The 20,313-nt window shown below is 41.3% G+C and overlaps 2 protein-coding genes across 2 annotated transcripts in view; both read right to left on the bottom strand.

Moving 5' to 3' along the window:
• The window catches only part of LOC134205184 (neurotrimin), a 972,131-nt gene that overhangs the window by 808,541 nt on the left and 143,277 nt on the right, over positions 1 to 20,313 (bottom strand). The window lies entirely within an intron of this gene.
• Positions 15,037 to 15,783, bottom strand: LOC134206901 (uncharacterized). Its single transcript, XM_062682650.1, has 3 exons — positions 15,485 to 15,783; positions 15,301 to 15,390; positions 15,037 to 15,241 (listed from the first exon to the last, which is right to left on the bottom strand). Exons 1-3 carry the CDS (start codon positions 15,716 to 15,718, stop codon positions 15,191 to 15,193), a joined length of 375 nt encoding a protein of 124 aa, XP_062538634.1. The 5' UTR covers positions 15,719 to 15,783; the 3' UTR covers positions 15,037 to 15,190.

The raw sequence follows: 20,313 nt of genomic DNA on the forward strand, positions 1-20,313 counted from the left end.
CGACCACGACATTCTATCCATTCTGTCCAGTTGACACACCAAGTTCCAACTTTCCTTCCACTCGTTTAGTACCATTTACAACGCTTTCCTTCACTGTCAGTGATCTGAAATTTAAACAATGACCAGTTCTCTCTCACACACACAAGAACCAATGTTACTGGCTAATACTGGCGGACACGCTGAAGTGTACAGCCCCTTGAAAGGGAGAAAAATAGCAGTAAGAACCGTCACAGTCCATTGGTCAAGGCTCGAGACAGCGGTTGATTTATGGCTGTGAAAAGTTTCACCGCAGCACGAGACCCTTCCTCGTTCGCTGTGGTTCGGAAAGCACAAGTCAAAGGCGCTTCGGAGCTTGAGATCTTGAGCTGATTCGACCAAATTGTGCTTGAAGATTGTTGTTTTCTGCATGGGAATTAAGATGAAAAACTATTGGCAGGCAAGGGGGGCTAGAAATTAGTTGCTGTCTTGCGTGTTGTACAAAATGCTGGAAAGGAGCGGGACAGTTGTTGAATTATTCACAAGGAGAATGTTGGACACGACAATCTCTCCAGTTTCGATTGAACTGAACGATTGGAAGAGGTGCAAGGTGGGACAACAAAATGGAGTATTCAATACCCAATACAGAGAAATGGTTTTATTGTGGATGCACTGAAGTTTGGGAAGTAGATTCACATCTTTTCAAATGAATTAGTTTCAATGCTTTTTGAGGGGGTTTTCATTGATTCATATATATACCAAAATATACGTGGGAAATTAGAAAAAAGACTTCTTGTTCCTTGCAAGACTTCGCAGTAATTTTGCTCTTGCAAAAGGGAAATAGCCTAACAACGTCGTCATATAAATTGTGTTTTATCTGAGCTTGATATAGCAAAATTTAATCTAATATAATTTGCAAAAAATGTAAATATAACGGTAGAAAATGCATGTAAACAAGAGCTTTTCACATCATTGGTGGGCTAATTTGTATCAATTTCACCCACCAACAATATGAGATGCTTTTGTTTACAAAAGCAGTTTCGTCCTTTGGAAATGTTGGTGCCGAAGTTCTTGATGTTGGGACGTCGTATTTCTAAATATTTTACGGCCAAAAATGTCGTTCGATCGAACTGGTCCAAACAGGTCCAAAAAAACAATTTAAAAGCCAAACAAGCTAGTTTTTTCAGAAGAAAAGACTATTATTGGCTGTATGCTTCTCCTATGTTTGTTGGTGTCCGTTAGCCGAGAAAGTTACTTGGCCAAAATGGTCGTTTGGGAGGAAAGGTCGACCGGGTCGACTTTTTGTCCCTATTACCCGTTCAGCAAATGACATTTTCGGCCGTTTGACCCGTCCAGCGAAATGACAATTTCTGTCAAACGACCATTTTGCCCAAGCGATAGTCCAAACGACCTGATAGTGCAAAGACAATTACAAGTTTGGTTGTAGGGTAACGAGTGGTAATGTTGGCCCTGGATGTAATTGGCTCATCAGCCGTTGAGTGTTCTCCACTGATAACACCATGTTTCGCTAGCGTATAACAGCACAGATTTCCCGTTAGAGTTGAAAATTCACATTTTTTTTCGTTCACTTATCTGCCTGTTTTTCCAGATGTTTCTTAAACTCCCAAAGGCAGCCCTTGCTTTCTTGATCCGTGCGCCTATGTCGATCTTGGTACCACCGTCTGACGCCATTTGGCGAATTTGCTGTAAATTCAAAAAAAAAAAATACCCGAAAATTTCCAAATATAGTCGACTCTTTACTTCTCGTTGTTCTACACCTCGATATCTTTCCCTATGTTAATGTTTTTCTCGGTCCCTTCATACTATAGTCAATTGGACTCTATATTATAGACCTTATAGGGTTAAACCCCCTATCTCGATGTGTTTTGAGCATATTTTGTTCTGAATTCACTCTCCTTATGTCGATATGTTCAAATGTTTAGGCTACTAGAACATCTCTGAACAATAACAAACACATCAGCAATAAGAAATGACATTTGTTTTGTTGGCGTTTTTCATAGCAACAAGCTTTTTTGAATCTAGTACCCATTTAAAATTTCCTTCCATTCCTCGATCTCTCCCTATGTCGATGGTCCCTTCAATATCGGGATGTGTATGTAAACACTTTAAGAGAACTTGAAAACACTTCTTGATAAAATTTAAAATATTCTCTTATTAATGCCAAGAAAATATCTCGAAGGTAAACACGATTTAAAAAAAAAAGAAACGAGCTACCCAATTCACGCCGGCACTGAATAAAATAGGTTTTGGTTCTCAGGTTTTGGTGTGGCGCCGAGAACTTGCGATGTGTTGAACTTCATGATTTTGCTAAACATGGTCAATGGAATGTGTTTCTATCAGACTATTGACATCCCGGGCTATATTTTTTTTCATACTCCGTTTCAATGATGACAGCGGGCTATGTCTATTGATGATGATGACACCACGCTTGTCACCGGCTCGGTTTCTATGGCATTTCATCCATTTGTAAAAATTTCGGATCATGAAGTTTTAAACGTCGCAATACAGGTTTCAGGGCTGAATTTTAATGGAAAACTTGTAAGCGTTTAAGACGAGTTTAGTACTTTCCATTTAATTCCACTACGTTTTGTTATCTTTGTTGATAAGTATTTCAACCTCAACTGTGAGGCCGTCTTCAGTGTCTCGTACTTGACTCGACTTGAGTTGAATCGAGTTGACGACGGTTGCATACATTCCACTAAAAAAAGCGCGAGTTGCCTACAAACATCAGAGAAGAACCTTTCGTTCAAAATTCGGGTTGTTTTTGGTCTGTTCAGTAGTTTGATCGATTATGTCATTTGCAGAATGCCGTTCATTTAGTCTAAAATTGTAATTAGTTCAACAGAATATTTGAACAAAAACTCCGGATGGCCGAAATGGTTGTTTGGTAGAAAGGACCATTTGGCCGAAAAAGTAATTTGACCGAACGACACAGCTGAAAATTTAGTTTGGGCCAACGGGCCATATGGCCGAAAACATCATTGGGTTCAAAGGAACATAAGACCGTAAATATCATTGCCAAACGGGTCATAGGGCCAAAAAATTGCGTTTAAAACCGATTCAATACGGATGGGTCATATCTCAGGGTCATATGTATGTGACCCAAGACGAAAATCGGCTGTCAAAAGTCAGTTAAGAGATAGAGCCTTGCAAACGAAATCTCCGGGATCTCAGCATTTTTCGTTTATTTTCTCGAGGTGGGCACCACCGAGTTTCAGCAACATGATTTTTGTCGAGATCTCATTAAAAGTGACGTTTCGGTTGTTGATAGGTATATGGTAAATATTTTGCTGAAAATCAGTAATAAACGAAATTTTCTGCCAAGCTTCAGTTTTTAAAATTGCTGAGCTACAGCGGTGCCCGATTTTGCGGAGCTAGAAAACTTGGTGTGTGCTTTCTCTATCAAAAATGTTCAAAATTAACTTTTTCATCCAGGAAAAATATTGCACAGGTCAGGTTACGGGCACTAGGATGATCTAGAGCATCCAAACATCCAATCTTCTTTTTCTTCTTATTGGCATAACATCCCCACACTGGGACAGAGCCGCCTCGCAGCTTAGTGTTCATTAAGCACTTCCACAGTTATTAACTGCGAGGTTACTAAGCCAGGTTACTTTTTTTTTTTTTTTAACTTATTTTATTTGCTAATTATCTAATACATGCATTCATCTCTTAGACTAGGTGTTCCGTGTTTTCTCAACACTATCATCCTTATTTGCTACGTTACTTTTTAGTTATTATTAATACATTTCAATTGCCTCTGGCAGTTAGAATGTTTCCTCTGGTTGAATTGAACCATGTAGGAATTACAATGTTTTCAACTTAAACTAAACTTAACCTACTTTATACTAAGGGTACAAGGAGTTAATCGTTGCAATAGAAGATTGCAACGATTTTTGTCTAAAATTGGAAATTATTTTGTTGGACATTTGTTGCAATGTCTCAATATTAGAAATTCTATGAAGTTCATTGGTACTATACCACGGAGGCAACTTCAGAATCATTTTCAAAATTTTATTTTGAATCCTCTGGAGTGCCTTCTTTCTGGTATTGCAGCAACTAGCCCATATTGGCACAGCATACAACATGGCAGGTCTAAAAATTTGTTTGTAAATCAAAAGTTTGTTCTTAAGACAAAGTTTTGATTTTCTGTTTATAAGTGGATATAGACACTTAATATATTTGTTACATTTGGCTTGAAGGCCTTCAATGTGATTTTTAAAAGTTAATTTTTGATCTAGCAGAAGTCCTAAATATTTAGCTTCGCTAGACCAATTAATTGGAACCCCATTCATAGTGACAATATGTCTGCTAGAAGGTTTCAAATAAGAAGCTCTCGGCTTATGGGAAAATTATAAGCTGAGTTTTGGAAGCATTCGGGGAAATTTTCCATTTTTGCAAGTAAGTGGAGAAAATATTCAAACTTTTTTGCAATCTACTACAAATGACACGAAGGCTACGCCCTTTGGCTGAAAGGCCCGTGTCATCTGCAAACAAAGATTTTTGACACCCTTGTGGTAAATCAGGTAAATCAGAAGTAAAAATGTTATACAATATGGGCCCCAGTATGCTGCCTTGGGGGACACCAGCCCTTACAGGTAATCTATCAGATTTAGTATTCTGATAGTTTACCTGCAGTGAGCGATCTGATAAATAATTTTGGATCAGTTTAATGATGTACAGAGGAAAATTAAAATTCATCAATTTTACAATCAAACCTTCATGCCAAACACTGTCAAATGCTTTCTCTATATCAAGAAGAGCAACTCCAGTCGAATATCCTTCAGATTTGTTGAGCCGAATTAAATTCGTTACTCTTAATAACTGATGGGTGGTTGAATGCCCATGGCGAAAACCAAATTGTTCATCAGCAAAAATAGAATTGTCATTAATATGAACCATCATTCTATTTAAAATAATCTTTTCAAACAGTTTGCTTATTGAAGAAAGCAAACTGATTGGGCGATAACTAGAAGCATCAGCTGGATTTTTGTCCGGCTTCAAAATTGGAACAACTTTGGCGTTTTTCCATTTATCTGGAAAGTATGCCAATTGAAAACATTTGTTAAATAAATTAACTAAAAAGGATAAAGAGTTCTCAGGAAGTTTTTTGATAAGTATGTAGAAAATACCATCATCACCCGGGGCTTTCATATTTTTAAATTTTCTAGTAATCATCCAAATTAGTTCCCAACGAAGGGTCAAAAACATTCTCTTGATTGAGAATGTCTTCGAAGCTCCGTGTAACCTGATCCTCAATTGGACTAGTGAGACCTAGACTAAAATTATGGGCACTCTCGAACTGCTGAGCAAGTTTTTGAGCTTTTTCGCCATTTGTTAATAAAATTTTATTTCCCTCTTTAAGCGCTGGAATTGGCTTTTGAGGTTTTTTAAGAATTTTTGTTAATTTCCAAAAGGGTTTCGAACTGGGATCTAACTTCGAGACATTATTCTCAAAGTTGGTATTTCTCAGAATAGCGAAACTTTTTTTATTTCATTTTGCAAATCTCGCCAAATAACTTTCAACGCGGGATCGCGAGTTCTTTGGTATTGCCTTCTTCTCACATTTTTAAGACGGATCAGTAGCTGAAGATCGTCGTCAATAATAATGGAGTTGAATTCAACTTCACATTATGGAATTGCAATTAAATTTGTCAAAGATACGAGTGCATAGTCAATATCACTTTTGGTATCCAAAGGAATATTAACATCATCATTTAACATCGTTTTATATAAATCCCAATCAGCTCTATGATAATTAAAAGTAGAGCTGATTGGATTATAAATGGCTTCTTGTGAGATTTCAAATGTAACAGGAAGGTGATCAGAGTCCAAGTCAGCATGAGTTACCAATTGGCCACACAGTTGACTTGAATCCGTTAAAACTAAATCAATTGTAGAAGGATTTCGACTGGAAGAAAAACAAGTTGGTCCATTGGGATATTGAATAGTATAATATCCCGCAGAACAATCTTCAAATAAAATTTTACCATTGGAATTGCTTTGAGCATTATTCCATGAACGGTGTTTGGCATTGAAGTCACCAATTACGAAGAATTTTGATTTGTTGCGAGTCAGAATTTGAAGATCAGCTTTCAACAAATTCTTTTGCTGCCCATTGCATTGAAAAGGCAAGTAGGCTGCAATGAAGGAAAATTGTCCAAAATTTGTTTCAACAGAAACTCCCAAGGTTTCAAAAACTTTGGTTTCAAACGAAGAAAATAATTTATGTTTGATACGTCTATTAATGACAATGGCGACCCCACCACAGGCGCTGTCAAGACGATCATTTCTGTAGATAAAATAGTTTGGATCTCTTTTAATGGAGAGTCCTGGTTTTAAATACGTTTCAGTTATAATGGCAATATGCACATTATGAACTGAAAGGAAGTTGAATAATTCATCTTCCTTACCCTTTAGAGAGCGGGCATTCCAATTTAGAACTTTCACACAATTATTTGGATCCATTGAAACGGAGTCCGATAACAATTTTTTGTGTGTACTTTATACCAACCTGAACAGCTTCAGGAATGGTATTTGCTTTGAACATTGCATCAATCATGTGATGCAATTGTTCAGTTAAAAAATCAAAATCGGAAGCAGTCATGCTACCTGAATCGGCAACATAACCGTTATTTTCCGTTGGGACATGGGTATAAACCTCATTTTGAGTAGAGAAATTTTGTCTACCAGCAGCGATGTTTGCATACGTAGGTACATTGGAAAAATTGGAATTTACTGAAGTGCTTGCTACCCGTTGACGAGCGGCAAAATTTGTTAGTGAATTGTGGTGGGTATGAATTGCTCGACCGGTAACCGGTTTCGAAATTTGAGCGTTTGAAAAATTTCTACCCGTCGAATCTGGGATCCGATTGGAATTTCCCGTCATCAATTTTGCACGGGAATTCAAAACTTTTTTGCGTGAAGGGCATTTCCAGAAATTGGATTTATGATTGCCCCCACAATTAGCACATTTAAATTTATTGGAATCTTCTCTCACAGGACATGCGTCCTTGGCGTGAGAGGTTCCACCACAAATCATGCATTTAGCATCCATGTGACAATGTTTGGTTCCATGACCCCACTTTTGGCACTTACGGCACTGGGTGGGGTTTTGGAAATTTCCCCCAGGCCTGCGGAAATGTTCCCATGTAACACGGACATGAGACATAATACAGGCCTTTTCCAAACTTTTCATATTATTTAGTTCACTTTTGTTAAAATGAACTAAATAAAATTCTTGAGAAATGCCCCTCTGGGAAGTACCAGAATGGGATTTCTTTTTCATCTTAATTACTTGGACTGGTGAAAATCAATTTCAAATTTCAATTTTAATCTCATCCAGTGATTTGTCATCACTGGGGAGATCTTTCAAGACGACTTTGAACAATCGCTCAGTTTTGTCGTCGTATGTGAAGAATTTATGGCGCTTCTCAGTTAAATACTGAAGAAGACGTTTGCGATCGTCAAAGGATCCCGGCAAAACGCGGCAGTCACCCTTCCTAGCAATCTGAAATGAAACCTTGATCCCCTGAAGGTTACTCAAAATCTCATTCCTAAAGCCAGAAAACTCGGCAACATTTATTTATTTATTTATTTCGTCAAGCATTGTAGACTACAAACACATTGTTTCACTTAAACACTATCTGTTTTAATCACTAGACAACTATTATGCAATACTATTCATTGTTTTCCTCACTAGCGTGTTAGACATTGATATGTCGATGACCTCACAATATTTATTATATATGTTCATCATAGAGTTGAGCGGTCCATTTTTAGCATAGGATGTGCGTTGCAGATTTAGTTGAAATAAGTCACGATTTCTCAAGGTACGCGTAGGTGCATAAAAGTTCAAGCCTGACAGAAGGCTTTCTGCTTTTATCTGATGTGAGATTAAACCATTAACGAATGTTACACAACCAACTTCTCTTCTTTTCTTAAGTGTTTCGATATTAATTAGTAGGCACCGAGATTCATATGACGGAAGCGGTAGGGTCGACCAACCTAACTTTCTAAGAGCAAAAGCAAAACTGTTTTTGTACTGATTCGATTCGATTTGAGTGGACTTCTTGATAGGGTGACCAGACAATGCTACAGTATTCTAATATTGATCTGACGTAGGACACATAGAGTGTTTTTATCGTGTAAGGGTCATTGAAATGATAACTGAAACGTTTAATGAATCCAAGCATGTTATGTGCTTTATGAATAATGACGTTATAATGTTCTACAAAGGTCAACTTGGAGTCTAATAATAACCCTAAGTCTCTCACTTTTGTGCATCGTATAATTCGTTCCTGGCCTAGCTTACAGGTAATGTTTTGTAATATCTGCTTTCTAGTAAATGAAATTATGCTACATTTTTCACGTTTATATCGAGAAGGTTTTTGAGCACCAGTTATAAAAATCGTCAATTTCTTGTTGAAATACGGCTAAGTCAGCATCATCACAAATTTCCATGTACAATTTCATGTCATCGGCATAAATAAGGACCTTAAGGCGTTTTAATATGAGTGTTATATCATTAACAAAAAGAATGAACAATAATGGACCTAAGTGTGATCCTTGTGGTACACCAGAAGTAACTTTAATTGGCGAAGACAATTTATTATGGAAGCGCACTAACTGTGTTCTATCTCTAAGATATGATTCAATCCATCTAACCAAATATTCCGAAAAACCTAATCGCTGAAGCTTAAAGATACCACAATCGGCGGAATCCTTTGCTTTTTCGCATGAATCGAATCACCTGGGCTAGATTCGATTTGCTCAATATCATCATTAATCAAATCGAACCAAGGAATGTAATTGTCGCTGAAAAATGCAAAAAACAAGCGACAAAAGAGAATAGCGATAACTCTTTGTCCCCATCTGCAGAGGATAAAGACATTGTTGCGTTCCATTTTATTTGCAACAAACATGGAGAGGTAATTGTTGTGAACTTTTCAAACTGCGAGAACTTGTATATTTCAGAAGTAAAACGCACATCATGTCAACAGATGATTAAGTTTATGTCTAATCTATGATAACTGATACTAATTTAACCAAAAACATCATCGGAAACCAACTACTTCTCAAAATGCTTGGCAGGCGATCATTGTCCTATTCTGTTGCAGTTTGGGACAAACGCTTATTGCGAGTTGAGTTTGTCCCAACATATACAAGAGAGGATAATGTTGTTGTCATTGGCAATGTTGTTATTTTACATTCCTTGAATCGAACTGATTGCTCAGTTCGATAGGAGAAAAATTATTTCCGACATTAGAGTTTGAAGGAATATCTGAATTCTCCAGCTTCCTTCTATTTTTTCCGCGGTGTGATGGATGGTGAACGATGGATGGTTCTCCCAACAGCTGATGCAACGAGGTGGGCAGCAGTTACTATGTCCAAGGGCTTGGCGATCCCTCCCCAGGCCATCTGCGAGTTGTGGGGCTTGCCCAGTATATGGTGGGGTTTGACAGTGGGCCCTGTTAAACCTCTATAAAAAGCTGAATGTATCCGCAAGTAGGCCCCACCAAAGCGACCGTGTGCCGCTCAAAGCGCACAAGCCCAAGTCCTGGTGTTAGGTGGGACGCTAAACAGCCCTGACACGACGGCCCTCCAACGAGACAGGAGGTTTGCGCAGGCCCAATAAGCCGCCTGGAAAACCAATCATTAGGAACAATATAAGAGATAATTTGACTCGATATAATCGACAAAGACCCAGGCGACGAATACAGGATCACGATTGGAAGCTTGGAACATGGAATTGCAAGTAGCTAGGTATCGCAGGTTGCGACAGGATGATCTACGATGAATTACATCCCCGCCACTTCGACGTCGTGGCGCTGCAGGAGATTTGCTGGACAGGACAGAAAGTGTGGAAAAGCGGGCATCGAGCGGCTACCTTCTACCAAAGCTGTGGCACCACCAACAATCTGGGAACCGGCTTCATAGTGCTGGGTAAGATGCACCAACGCGTGATTGGGTGGCAGCCAATCAACGCAGGATGTGCAAGCTGAGGATTAAAGGCCGTTTCTTCAACTATAGCATAATCAACGTGCACTGCCCACACGAAGGGAGACCCGACGACGAGAAAGAAGCGTTCTATGCACAGCTGGAGCAGACATATGATGGATGCCCACTGCGGGACGTCAAAATCGTCATCGGTGACATGAACGCACAGGTTGGAAGGGGGGAAATGTATAGACCGGTCATCGGACCGGATAGTCTGCACATCGTATCGAATGTCAACGTCCAACGATGCATAAACTTCGCAGCCTCCCTCCGAAGCACCTTCTTTCCCCGCAAAAATATCCACAAGGCCACATGGAGATCACCTGACCAAGAAACGGGAAACCAAATCGACCACGTTCTAATCGACGGTAAATAAATCGACGGTGCGATAAGTGTACAACACGCGTCGAAGTCGGACGCCGCGGCTACAAGACGGTAGACTAGCCCAACAATACGCGCATCAGCTGGAAGTGGCTCTTCCAACGGAAGAGCAGCTAGGCGCAGCGTCTCTTGAAGATGGCTGGAGAGATATTCGATCCGCCATTGGTAGCACCGCAAGCGCTGCACTAGGCACGGTGCCCCCGGATCAGAGAAACGACTGGTGACGGCGGATGTGAGCAGTTAGTGGAAGAGAAGAATGCAGCATGGGCGAGATTGCTGCTACACCGCACGAGGGCGAACGAGGCACGATATAAACAGGCGCGGAACAGACAAAACTCGAGAGAAAACTCCTGCGCCAGCAGGAAGATCGAGACCGTGAAGAGACGGAGCAACTGTACCGCGCTAATAACACACGAAAGTTCTATGAGAAGTTGAACCGTTCACGTAAGGGCCACGTGCCACAGCCTGATATGTGCAAGCACATAAACGGGAACCTTCTTACGAACGAGCGTGAGGTGATCCAAAGGTGGCGGCAGCACTACGAAGAACACCTAAATGGCGATGTGGCAGACGAAGATGGTGGTATGTTGATGGAACTGGGTGAACGCGCGCAAAACATAATTCTACCGGCTCCGGATCTCCAGGAAATCCAGGAGGAGATTGGCCGGCTGAAGAACAACAAAGCTCCTGGGGTTGACCAACTACCAGGAGAGCTATTTAAACACGGTGGTGAGGGACTGGCTAGAGCTCTGCACTGGGTCATTACCAAGATTTGGGCGGAGGAAGTTTTGCCGCAGGAGTGGATGGAAGGTGTCGTGTGTCCCATCTACAAAAAGGGCGATAAGCTAGATTGTAGCAACTACCGCGCAATCACATTGCTGAACGTCGCCTACAAGGTACTCTTCCAAATTTTATGCCGTCGACTAGCACCAACTGCAAGAGAGTTCGTGGGTCAGTACCAGGCGGGTTTTATGGGCGAACGCTCCACCAGGTGTTCGCCATTCGCCAAGTACTGCAGAAATGCCGCGAATACAACGTGCCCACACATCATCTATTCATCGACTTCAAAGCCGCATATGATACAATCGATCGGGACCAGCTATGGCACCGCTATGACACGGTTTATCAAAGCGACGATGGATCGGGTGATGTGCGTAGTTCGAGTTTCAGGGGCATTCTCGAGTACCTTCGAAACCCGCAGAGGGTTACGGCAAGGTGATGGTCTTTCGTGTTTGTTATTCAACATCGCTTTGGAAGGGGTAATACGAAGAGCAGGGATTAACACGAGTGGTACAATTTTCAATAAGTCCGTCCAGCTATTTGGCTTCGCCGACGACATAGATATTATGGCACGTAACTTTGAGAAGATGGAGGAAGCCTACATCAGACTGAAGAGGGAAGCTAAGCGGATCGGACTAGTCATCAACACGTCGAAGACGAAGTACATGATAGGAAGAGGTTCAAGAGAAGACAATGTGAGCCATCCAACGCGAGTTTGCATCGGTGGTGATGAAATCGAGGTGGTAGAAGAATGTGTGTACTTGGGCTCACTGGTGACTGCCGAAAATGACACCAGCAGAGAAATTCGGAGACGCATAGTGGCTGAAAATCGTACGTACTTTGGACTCCGCAAGACGCTCCGATCGAATAGAGTTCGCCGCCGTACCAAACTGACTATCTACAAAACGCTCATTAGGGGAGATCCATAAAGTACGTCACGCAAAATTTGTCTATTTTCAACCCCCCCTCCCCCCTTCATCACACTTTTTGTATTAAACCTCTAAAATTTTTGTATGAGTCGTCACGTTGTTCGGAACCCCCCCTCCCCCCTAGGAGCGTGACGTACTTTGTGGATGGCCCCTTAGACCGGTAGTCCTCTATGGACACGAGACCTGGACGATGCTCGTGGAGGACCAACGCGCACTTGGAGTTTTCGAAAGGAAAGTGCTGCGTACCATCTATGGTGGGGTGCAGATGGCGGACGGTACGTGGAGGAGGCGAATGAATCACGAATTGCATCAGCTGTTGGGAGAACCATCCATCGTTCACACCGCGAAAATCGGACGACTGCGGTGGGCCGGGCGCGTAGCCAGAATGTCGGACAGTAACCCGGTGAAAATGGTTCTCGACAACGATCCGATGGGCACAAGAAGGCGAGGTGCGCAGCGGGCAAGGTGGATCGATCAGGTGGAAGATGACTTGCGGACCCTCCGTAGACTGCGTGGTTGGCGACGTGTAGCCATGGACCGAGCCGAATGGAGAAGACTCTTATATACCGCACAGGCCACTTCGGCCTTAGTCTGAATAAATAAATAATAATACCAGTCTACTAAATATTTTTTTGATGAAGAAGATTACAGTTTTCATGGTAATTTTCATACAAACTTCAAAAATTAGCTAAAAATTTAGGAGGATTAATAAAATGGAAATTGCAATCGTTTGAGCATCGGGAATCAAAAAATTCTAAATTTGAATCACTCTAATGTACAGTCAATCTGAGCTTAGCTAAGCTAAGCTAACACATAAGCTCAGTAGCCAATATCTCAACGCAAGAAGGATTTGGAGTACTACAAGAACTCTGGGAATGTTGTGATTTGTATATACTGGTTTAATGATGTCCCATGGGGTTGCTCCAACTAACACACAAGCTCAGGACACTATGAATCACTCTGGTGGTGTCGTAGACCTTCAATATATAAACTCAAGAATGGTTTGGAGTACCGTAGCTATTCTGGGAATGTTGATTTTTTTATATACTGATGTAATGATGTCCCATGGAGCCTGTACAACTAACACACAAGCTCAGGAACCTATCAATAACTCTGTCGTTCTTGAATAACACCAAGATCTGAACTCAAGAATTGTTTGGAGTACCGTACATATTCTGCGAATGTTGTATTTTTTATATACTGGTGTAATGATGTTCCATGGAGCTTCGCCAACTAACACACAAGCTCGGGAACCTATCAACCATTATGTTGGTCTTGTAGACCTCCCAAATCTGAACTCAAGAATCGTTTGGAGTACCGATGATATTGTGGTAACAATGCGATTTGATAATAGTAGTTTGTACAACAAGTTGCAAAAAGATGATTTTTTCAGCACGAGTTGTACGTTTATCCAACGAGGCTTGCCGAGTTGGATAAATACTACGAGTGCTGAAAAAATCGAGTTTTGCAACGAGTTGCACACGCTGCAAAATGGACTTTAATTTGATAAATTTGTACCAAAATTGTACAGTCTAATTTACTCCACATGATCATTCTAGCCAATACATTATGTTGCTGCAGAGAACTGTCAGATTCCATGTTACCGTGCCACATTGTATAGGTCGATAAGCCGTGAAGCGATAGATGAACTTGCCTTTGGAAATTTTTGATGTCATGTCCATCAAACTATTTCATGTATAACGCGACGCAGAGAATAAACCTTTTGAATACTTACCCATGCTCATTCAGCAAAATGTAGTCATGTAACTACTGTTCTGATGTTGGTTTTTCATTATAGCACCCAAATGAGTGTTATAATGAATATTATGCAACCCATTTGAGTTGCATAATGTTCATTAAAGCACCCATTTCATTGGTATGGAAAAGTAGGCCGTTTTATCACTCAAAGACGAACTGTAAACCAAATATTATGATCAGGAATTGCAAAAAAAATAGTTTTATTATGTCTCAAGTACAATTGCCAACTTTAAATTGGGAATAAGACCCTGTAAAACGCTTTGTTGTTTATGTAGATCATCAAGATCTGAACTCTGGGAAAGTTTTAAAGCCCTAGAAGATCTGAAAAAAATATTTTCCCCGTATTCATACTTTTTCATGGTTTGTATCGGTTTGGATAGAAAAATTATTGTTTCTGACTTATTACTTCTCCCTGTGCAAAGAGAAAAGTAAGTAATAAGAAGTGAGAAATGAGGAGTGAAAAATGAGACGTTTAAATTTTCATTTCTCAAAAGTAGTCGTCTCATTTCTTAATGTCAGAAGTAAGAAATTAAATGTGAGCTGTGGAAAGTCACAAGTGAAAAGTAAAAAATGACATGAGACATTCCACTTTTCATTTCTCATACGTAACTTCTCACTTTTCATTCCCGTTTCGTCCCAATTGTCTCACGTCTCGTTTCTAACTTTTCACTTGTTACTTCACACTTACCTACTATTTTTCGCTTCTCATAGTGAAAAGTGAGGATGAAAAGTGTATAATAACAAGTAAGAGATAATAAGTAAGAAATCATTTAACAGCGAAATGAGAGTTTTTTCAGTTCTCGTGCATGATCGGGTCGGTCAAATGACATTTTCGACTAAATGTTTTTTTTTCTGCAAAACGACCATTTCGACCAAACAGTATTTTTGGACAAATGATCAGTTCGTTTAGGTCAGTAGCTGTATAGCTTTTACAATTTTGTCCAATTTGTAAATATATTCGACCACCGACTTTTGTTATCTCTTTCGAGCAGTATTTCATCACTCTACACGTAAAATTGGCCCAAGTTAGCGAGTTTACGGCATGACATGAAACGAAACTAGTGAAAGTGTGATACCACAACGGTGTATTCATGCAAACGATTCTCATATAAGTGCCAATGAAGGCAACCTATTAATCGTGGCATCTACTCGAGAAGAGATCGAATCAGTATTACACAAACTTTTACGCTACTAAAATATATCATTATTCGTTCATAAAACAACATAAAATAAAGGAATACACAACACGAAAATTAGTTTGTTCTGGTGGATAGTCGCCGTTCTGGTGAAACACATCTGATTCATGTTCGCTTTGTTGTTTGGTGAGTCATCTTTAGAATGACTCATTAGGCTGCTGCCTTAAGCAGTTCAGATCGTGTTGAATAATCACGTTTCCGCTAAAGAAAAAAAAAAAGTTTTAAAATCTACATTTTGATTTCCTACCAAAACTATGTACCTCCAAGTGCTTCGCAATCAGTTTCAAACAATGTTTGGACTCATCCAAGGCGTGAATTGCAGCAACTGCTACAAAAGCATCTATATTGTACTGAAAGCAATAATTTATTAGTTATCTATAATAAGGTGTACTTGAAAAAATAGTCGACAAATAGTTTTAATGTTTACTAGCAGGTACTACTCACTCGCCTACGGTACCGCCATGCCAGCAACCACGGCGAACTGACCGCGAAAGCCATGACTATTGCAATTACGATTATGAGCACCGTAGCAGACCATTTGAAGTCCTCATCGTTGTTATAATAGAATCTAACGTTTCCCATTAGATCTGACCAAGGTTCGATCTCTTCCGGAGGTGGTTGCCACCAGTTGAGAATAAGCTGCAACTTGTACAGAAACCACTGTTTTAAAGCATCCATTGCTATTGTTGCAGGGCATGAAAGGTGGCTTGGCTTTGGATTAGAACGGGGATATAGGTAAAGAATGCATGAAAGTGACAAAATAAGCAATATGTCAACGACTACTAAGGTTCAATTACATTAGTTTTACAATTGAAAAAAAAAACAAGCAAATAAGGCAACATTTTCAGTCCGTTGCATTGCGTTTTCTCTCTGTTCATGTCTCAGGAAGATAATTAAAAGCATTACAGTTTTTGATTATCAATCTTAAATATAAAAAACTTCGTTAAAATGGTATTTGAAAAAATCGGTGAAAAGTGCAGATGATTTGTGTCTACGAAACAGATTGAACTAGAGCCTCGGTCCATATTGATCACATGATATTCGAATGTATTTACGATAATTTTGTTAAAAATCTTGCATTAAATAAATGTGGAAGCGCCCAACAAATACTAATGTACGAGGTGGCAATGACCCAGTTTGGGGTATGATACGATCAGGACACTTAAATGAACGGTTAAATCGAGATACGCAATGTGTTTCTGATGAAGAAAACCCATCAAACAACATATTTTTGATAAACTCAATGGGTAGACACAGCAGAGCACCCTGACGGAAGTATCACGATTTTTGCGAAGGAATTTAATGCTAACGCAAGCGCTTTGGCCTCTGACTTGCGGGGTCATACTTTATGGATGAATTCTTCTATTGGACACCAAGAGGGAAAGAAAAAAGATTCTGGCCTCGACGAAATATAATCGAGACACTTGCCAGATAAATCGTTATTTATGGTAATTTAATGGGCTTCTCGTCTATCTTGTTTCTCTTTTGCCCGTTCATCGAGCTTTCATGTTAATAGACTCCGGAATGGTTTCCGACACTGGAAAAGGTCCGGCGGCGGCAGCGGCTGCCAGCAACTGATTTCACTTTTGTTGTTCTCTTTTTCCCTGCATTTTCCGCGAAAGCACTAAATGCCTCTTCCTCGGCGTGATGCTGAATGGATCCAACAACCATTCAGAGGAAAGTGAAACTCATCTATGACAAGGCCAACAATGTGGGGTGTGGTCGTTGATGATAAATTAATACAGAATAGAGGAGCTGCTTCTAATGGGTCCATATTTAACATTAAGGGATTTTTATTACGAGTCAGTTGCAGAGATTTACTAAATGAAGATAATTATTTATCTTCTCCATACGAGTCAAGGCGACCTTCTTCATTTACGTTCTTGGTAAGTATGTCTCGAAAGAAGATTATTTTTAGACATTTTTTATATAAGAGAAAGTATGTACTAGAGAGATGTTAGTGCGAAAGATTTGTTTCCTGAAAACTAGCGGCAAATTGTTTATCTATTGACTCAATTTTATATCTCACATGATTTAATTTCCATCAAAACATCTCTTCGCAGCATTGTTGGAGTCCATGAAAAAAAGTTTTTTTTGAATTCTGTCCGCAAAGATTACTTGGGCTTTAGGTGGATTGAGCTCTGGAAAATCCACAAAGTTTTTCTAATCGGAATTTCAAATTTTTATCAAGCTGTTCACTGCTTTGAAATCCATTTCAGTTTTGTGTGCCAGAGCAGTCAGTGTTACAAAACATTATTTGAATCCAGAATATTTTCTTTCGATATGTGGCAATAAACGCTAAGTTGGTTCAAACAATTTAACATTTCCCCTATTGTAGGGAATACGATTAACCATTCGTTAGATTCTAATTGTTGTGTTTTCTTAATTGAAATCGTATCACACAACCAAGTCAGAAAAGGATTGTATTTCGTCTGCAGTAAGTTAATGACAAAAAAACGTCATCCACTCATCTATAGAAATATTTGGTCTATAGTAATAGCTCTTTGCCCACATATGTACCTCCAGTTTGACAAAGTAGTCTACAGATCCTCGCATCTGATATACCGTACGCTTAATCTTGTCGCCAACTAAACTCGAGTATTATACGCCAAACCGGTGACATTCGGAATCACACAAGACAGTCCATTTCAACCGAAATAAATCATGCCACTCGTCCAGAGTAGCGGCCCAATGCTCCGAACCTTGAATGGAGGAAACCGCCTGGCGTTATCATTTTTCATGCCGTGCTACGTTATCCAGCATCTTCCGAAGGAGGTTCTTTACTCGATTAGATTCCGCCTGACAGTCTGGTTCCCACATGTGCACCTCTGGAGCTGCTAAGATGACAGCATTATGAGTTTGACAATGCTTCCAGGCAGCCGCCGCTCATCTTCGAGGGCCTCCAACTCTACACTCATCTCCACTAGCAGAGGACGAAAGACAAATATGCTTCTGGGAGAAAGAGAATTTAATATAAATCATCGAAACTGAATATCACTTATGTGATGATTAATTATCCACCCATATATCACACCCTTTTCGCCGGTTTATGGCTCGGAATTCTGTTCCAAGTTTGAAAGCAACGTCACATGGCCTGATGGAGAACGAGCAGAAACAACGCTCCGGCTTGCACAAGCTAACGTACTACCAACTCATCTAGACATATGCGCCGCACCAGGGCCTTGTCACTCAGAGAAGTTTCTAATCTCGACGCTTTTCGAAGCATGAAACTAAAACAGCTGCTTGGGAGAGAAAAGTGTCAAGAAACAATGTCGATCTCATGTTCCCAGGGAGGTGGCAATGCGTGCACTAGGAAGCACAAAAAGTGATTGGTTCTGCTACTGCTGCTGCTCTAGTGCTGCTCCGTATACAAAGGCTGTCAAGAATGGTGTAAGTTTTATTAAGGTCCTCGAGAAAGAGAGACGGGTGTTGCTGCCTTGGTTGCTGAAAGAGTAACTTTTTACCTTCCTTGCCGGTGGAAAGACGAAAATGTCAGTGACAAAGATGCAAAAGGATGTGCGATATTGGTTTTATTATGAACGCTAGAACGTTATCCGGAATAGTTTTTGTTACTAGCCAACAATCGAGTTTTGTAAGTAGATCTATTAAACTTTAGAATAAACTTTGGAGGGGATACACCCCATTGGGAATAAAATGTCCAACAAAAACCTTTAAAAAACACGTTTGCATGATGAACACAATAGCTGCCCGGTAATCCGGTGTATAAGTCGGAGGATGGATTTATTTTTATTGTTAACATGATCGCATCGCCCAGTATAAGGGGAAGGACTTCTTCACTTGAAACGATTTGTTTTAATCTAGGAAAAACGGCTGGTATTGATAATGTTAATGCTAAAATTATACAAGATTGCTTTCATGTCATCGGACACAACCTGCTGGACCTGAGGGTAGCAAGAAGTCTAGGGTAGGCGCCAATCGCTCCAGGGGCGATGCCCTAGTCATCACGGCGGACGAGGCTAAGTACTCGGATGTTTTGAAGGCGATGAGGAGTGACGTCAAGCTCGGTGAACTCGGCGCCGACGTACGTCGAATAAGACGTACCCGGATGGGCGAGATGATACTCGAGCTGAAGCGGGGCGTCTCGCAAAAGGGCGCCGCCTACAAGAAGTTGGCGGAGGAGGTCCTAGGCGAGACAGTCAAGGTGAGGGCACTCACGACGGAGGTGAATCTAAGGGTTAAAGACCTGGACGAGATCACTGAAGTCGAAGAGCTCGTCACGGCACTGCGGCGACAGTGTGAAGTGGAGACGCCCACCGCAGCCGTTTGGCTACGGAAAGGTCCGGCAGGGACGCAGGTAGCATTGGTTCGGCTATCTGCAGCGGACGCCTCCAAGGTAGTCAAGTTAGGGAGTGTCAAGGTGGGATGGTCGGTATGCCCTGTGCGCATATACGAGCAACCCGAAGTTTGCTTCAAGTGCCTGGAACCGGGGCACAAGCAATGGGACTGCAAAGGCCCTGACAGAAGCAATCTCTGCCGACGCTGCGGATTGGAGGGACATAAGGCACAATGCTGCACGAACCCTCCCAATTGTTTGATTTGTTCCAGCAAAGCTGTGAACAGCAAGCACCCCATGGGGGGCTCGATGTGCCCGGCGTTTAAGCGAGCTGCAAAATCAAAGTGCAGGTAAAGCAGCTGGCTTGCTCGGCTTCGCCCGAGTGTTTGGTGTGCGCAGGTTTAGAGGAAACGGCGGAACACGTGTTGTTCGTGTGCTCACGTTTTCGCGCAATGCGTGACCACATGCTTGCCACATGTGGTCTGGACACTACCCCGGACAACCTAGTTCGGAGGATGTGTAAAGACGAAGTTGGCTGGAACGCCGTTTTATCGGCTATCGCCCAAATCGTCTCGGAGCTACACAGAAGGTGGCGCGTGGACTCAAGGATGGCTAGTTCAGGCGCAAATAAGAGGTGGTCCAAGGGATCGGAGTCGGCTTCATGGGTCATACCGGTGGTCATGCTCTGTGGTCGAACTCGATCCTTTTATCGAACAAGTGGCCGCGCGAAGAACAACATGGTATCGTCGCTTTCGCGGCGTCGGTCAACCGGGCGGGTTCCGAGCCCGAGTACGGAAAGGGGTCCTCGTCAAGGCTGGGGCAGGCGTAGGCCTCGCGTCGGCAAGTCCCTCTGTGCTGGCGAATAGGCCCTATCGCAGAAAGGTCAATTTGGGGTGCACGCGGCATCATCATTCTTGATACCAGTCGTGCAGAGGGAAGCAGGCGCGAAGTCGACCCTGCACACCTTCCGAGGACATAG

Source organism: Armigeres subalbatus, chromosome 1 (assembly GCF_024139115.2).
Source record: "Armigeres subalbatus isolate Guangzhou_Male chromosome 1, GZ_Asu_2, whole genome shotgun sequence".
NCBI classification, from domain to species: Eukaryota; Metazoa; Arthropoda; class Insecta; order Diptera; family Culicidae; genus Armigeres; species Armigeres subalbatus.

Coding starts and splice junctions, on each gene's coding strand:
- LOC134206901 (XM_062682650.1), bottom strand. CDS start 15,718: ATGGATGCTTTAAAACAGTGGTTTCTGTACAAGTTGCAGCTTATTCTC. Junction 15,391..15,484: donor CATGGCGGTACCGTAGGCGA/GTGAGTAGTACC, acceptor TATTGCTTTCAG/TACAATATAGATGCTTTTGT. Junction 15,242..15,300: donor TGATTGCGAAGCACTTGGAG/GTACATAGTTTT, acceptor TTTTTTCTTTAG/CGGAAACGTGATTATTCAAC.